We start from the raw sequence: 2,581 nt of genomic DNA on the forward strand, positions 1-2,581 counted from the left end.
AAAAACGACTGAATCGATTTTAATAATTTCTTCAGTGAGTGACATAGGCTATAATATATTTTATACCCGTGCGTAGCTGGGGCGGGTCGCTAGTAATATACAAACAGCAATTACCATAAGCAGTTAACCCCTTATCGATGAGATTAGGAAAAATAATCGCAATATATTTAAAGTTTGACATCAAATATGAGCATTGAGAAGACATTAAGAAGTAATGCAAATAGAGAAATCGTTTGTAGTAACATTCATTTAAAAAAACTAGACATTCATTTAAAACGAAACTATAATGCGATCGGGAATAATAGAAAATTGAAGATTAATAAAAAGAACAGTAACAATCTCAACCTACTTAGTGCTATGTCCGTATCAAATGTCGTAACTCGATAAGTGCGTAGATTGGCAATGGAGTAATTGGTCTAGCGATCGGATATCATCGGGATAGACTCCCCACTACGCTAAATATATTTAGTTAGTTATATAAAAGTGAGCACCGACGGGGGTCTATCAGTCACACGACCTAGCTAACCAAAGCACAATGTTCTCCAAAGTAAGAACAGTTATGTAATTAGTAGATTAAGATTAAGCCAACACTATTATTCAGGTGTTGGCTGACAATAGCCTAATCAGATAATAACTGGTTCAAACTTTCGCTTTTCTTTATTAAGTGATAGTGTTTGTAAGCGTTTTTAATATTTCGAATGAGTATAATTTTGGTGTAATAGTGATGGTCAGATTATCGAAAAACTAGGTCATTTTCGGATTGTAGCGTTTAACTCCATTAATGGTCAGGAAACGTGACGTGACTTACACGGACTTATTAGTTCAGCTTAAACCAAAATCTTCTGAACAAAATCTGCACAGACAACACGCAGAGAGAAATTACATTGGTAGCGCCATAGCCTACTCTGCGCATCACTAGTTTGATGGCAAAGCAGTGAAACTCCAAATGACCCCTAAAATACCTAAATTTTAACCCAAAAATTCTAATCCAATTATTATTTAAAGGTCCTCATCTTATGCGCCGTGGCGGCGGTGTGCAACGCCGGCTACATCCATCACGCGCCTGCTGTATCGTCCTCGCATAACGTGATCCACCACGAGGTGCCAACACAGTACTCGGTGGGCCACGAAGGACCCGCTCAGTATTCCGTGGGCCATGAGGGACCCGCTCAGTACTCGGTGGGCCATCAAGCCCCCCTGCACACTGCTGCCATCCATTCCGCGCCAGTCCACGCCATCCCTGTAGTCCACGCCGCCCCCGTTGCCGTCCACGCTGCGCCCGCCCATCATGAGGACCACTACGTCGATGAACACGTAAGCCCAAATTTTTTTAACGTTTAGTAGCATTACACCTGCTTATGATTTGATTTAGACTACCTGTCGACACCTCTTTTATTCTCTTTAGATATTTGTGAAGTTAACCTTATTTAAGGCATCGATTATGATTTTAACAAATGAGGAGCTAATGTATTAAAATTAATTCAATATATTTAGTAAAGAAGACGTCAGCACTCAAAGAGAATATAATTTGTGGGAAAAAAATAAATATGTCAACAACGCGACCAATGATGAATAAAATTCATTAATTATATTATGGTCATTTACAGGCCTACCCCAAATACGACTACTCCTACTCCGTCGGAGACCCCCACACCGGAGACCACAAGACCCAACACGAGAGCCGCGACGGTGACGTAGTGAAGGGAGAGTACTCGCTCCTGCAGCCCGATGGCTCCTTCCGCAAGGTCACATACACCGCCGATCACCACAATGGGTAAGAAACCTTTGTAAATAAAGCCTACTTGCTTTAGTCTGGGTCATAGCTAATCGTTTGGCAGAGTATTGTCTCTTCTCTTTCATAAATGTTAAAAACAGCTATACAAAGATATTTAAAATTCATCAACATGATTAACGATAGAGATAGAAAGATATTTAAAATACGATTAACTTTAGCCCACCCTGGTGTAGATGAGCCTAAAGATTGATAGAGGATCTAAATGATCTCATTAGAGAGATTAGGCCATATAAGTAAAGATTTGCTTGATTGGAATTAAGCTATTCACAAAATTACCGACAGCTAAATCTTTTATTGCATTCGTACCCTAATAGATCAATTAATCTATCTATTTGTATGTTTCGACATCTATACAATGTAATATGATAAATTGCATATAGATGATCATATAATACGGCATCATTGCAGTTGCATTGTGAATTAAATGTTATTTTCTCAACAGCTTCAACGCCGTCGTTCACAACTCTCCGCCAGTCATCCATCATCATTAGGACATCAACTTCGACTGTGATATTAGTGTAGTTAGATTAAGATCTAGTTCATCGACAAGCCATTAGTACAATACTGTGGAATTCTCAATTCGAATACAGAGCTAAGCTATATAATATATTATGATACATTGTTCTGCTCTTTAAAGTTATCGGAAATCATGTCAATGTGTGTGTGCTTAATTTTGGCGGTCCGGTATGAAGAAGTTTTACTGTATTATACCTACATTGTGCCTTCAGTGTTCACTTATAGATCGTTATAGTATTTTAACATAGATGTAGATATTTATGTATCATC

At 38.6% G+C, this 2,581-nt stretch overlaps 1 protein-coding gene across 1 annotated transcript; it reads left to right on the forward strand.

The window, feature by feature from the left end:
* Positions 1-525: 525 nt before the first annotated feature.
* LOC121731417 (cuticle protein 19-like) lies at positions 526-2,326 on the forward strand. The gene is made up of 4 exons (XM_042120830.1): positions 526-547; positions 1,006-1,314; positions 1,608-1,774; positions 2,238-2,326. The coding sequence occupies exons 1-4, from the start codon at positions 536-538 to the stop codon at positions 2,284-2,286; spliced, it is 537 nt and encodes a 178-aa protein (XP_041976764.1). The 5' UTR covers positions 526-535; the 3' UTR covers positions 2,287-2,326.
* The last annotated feature ends 255 nt before the right edge of the window (positions 2,327-2,581 follow it).

The sequence above is a fragment of the Aricia agestis genome, chromosome 10, assembly GCF_905147365.1.
Source record: "Aricia agestis chromosome 10, ilAriAges1.1, whole genome shotgun sequence".
In the NCBI taxonomy this organism is placed as follows: domain Eukaryota; kingdom Metazoa; phylum Arthropoda; class Insecta; order Lepidoptera; family Lycaenidae; genus Aricia; species Aricia agestis.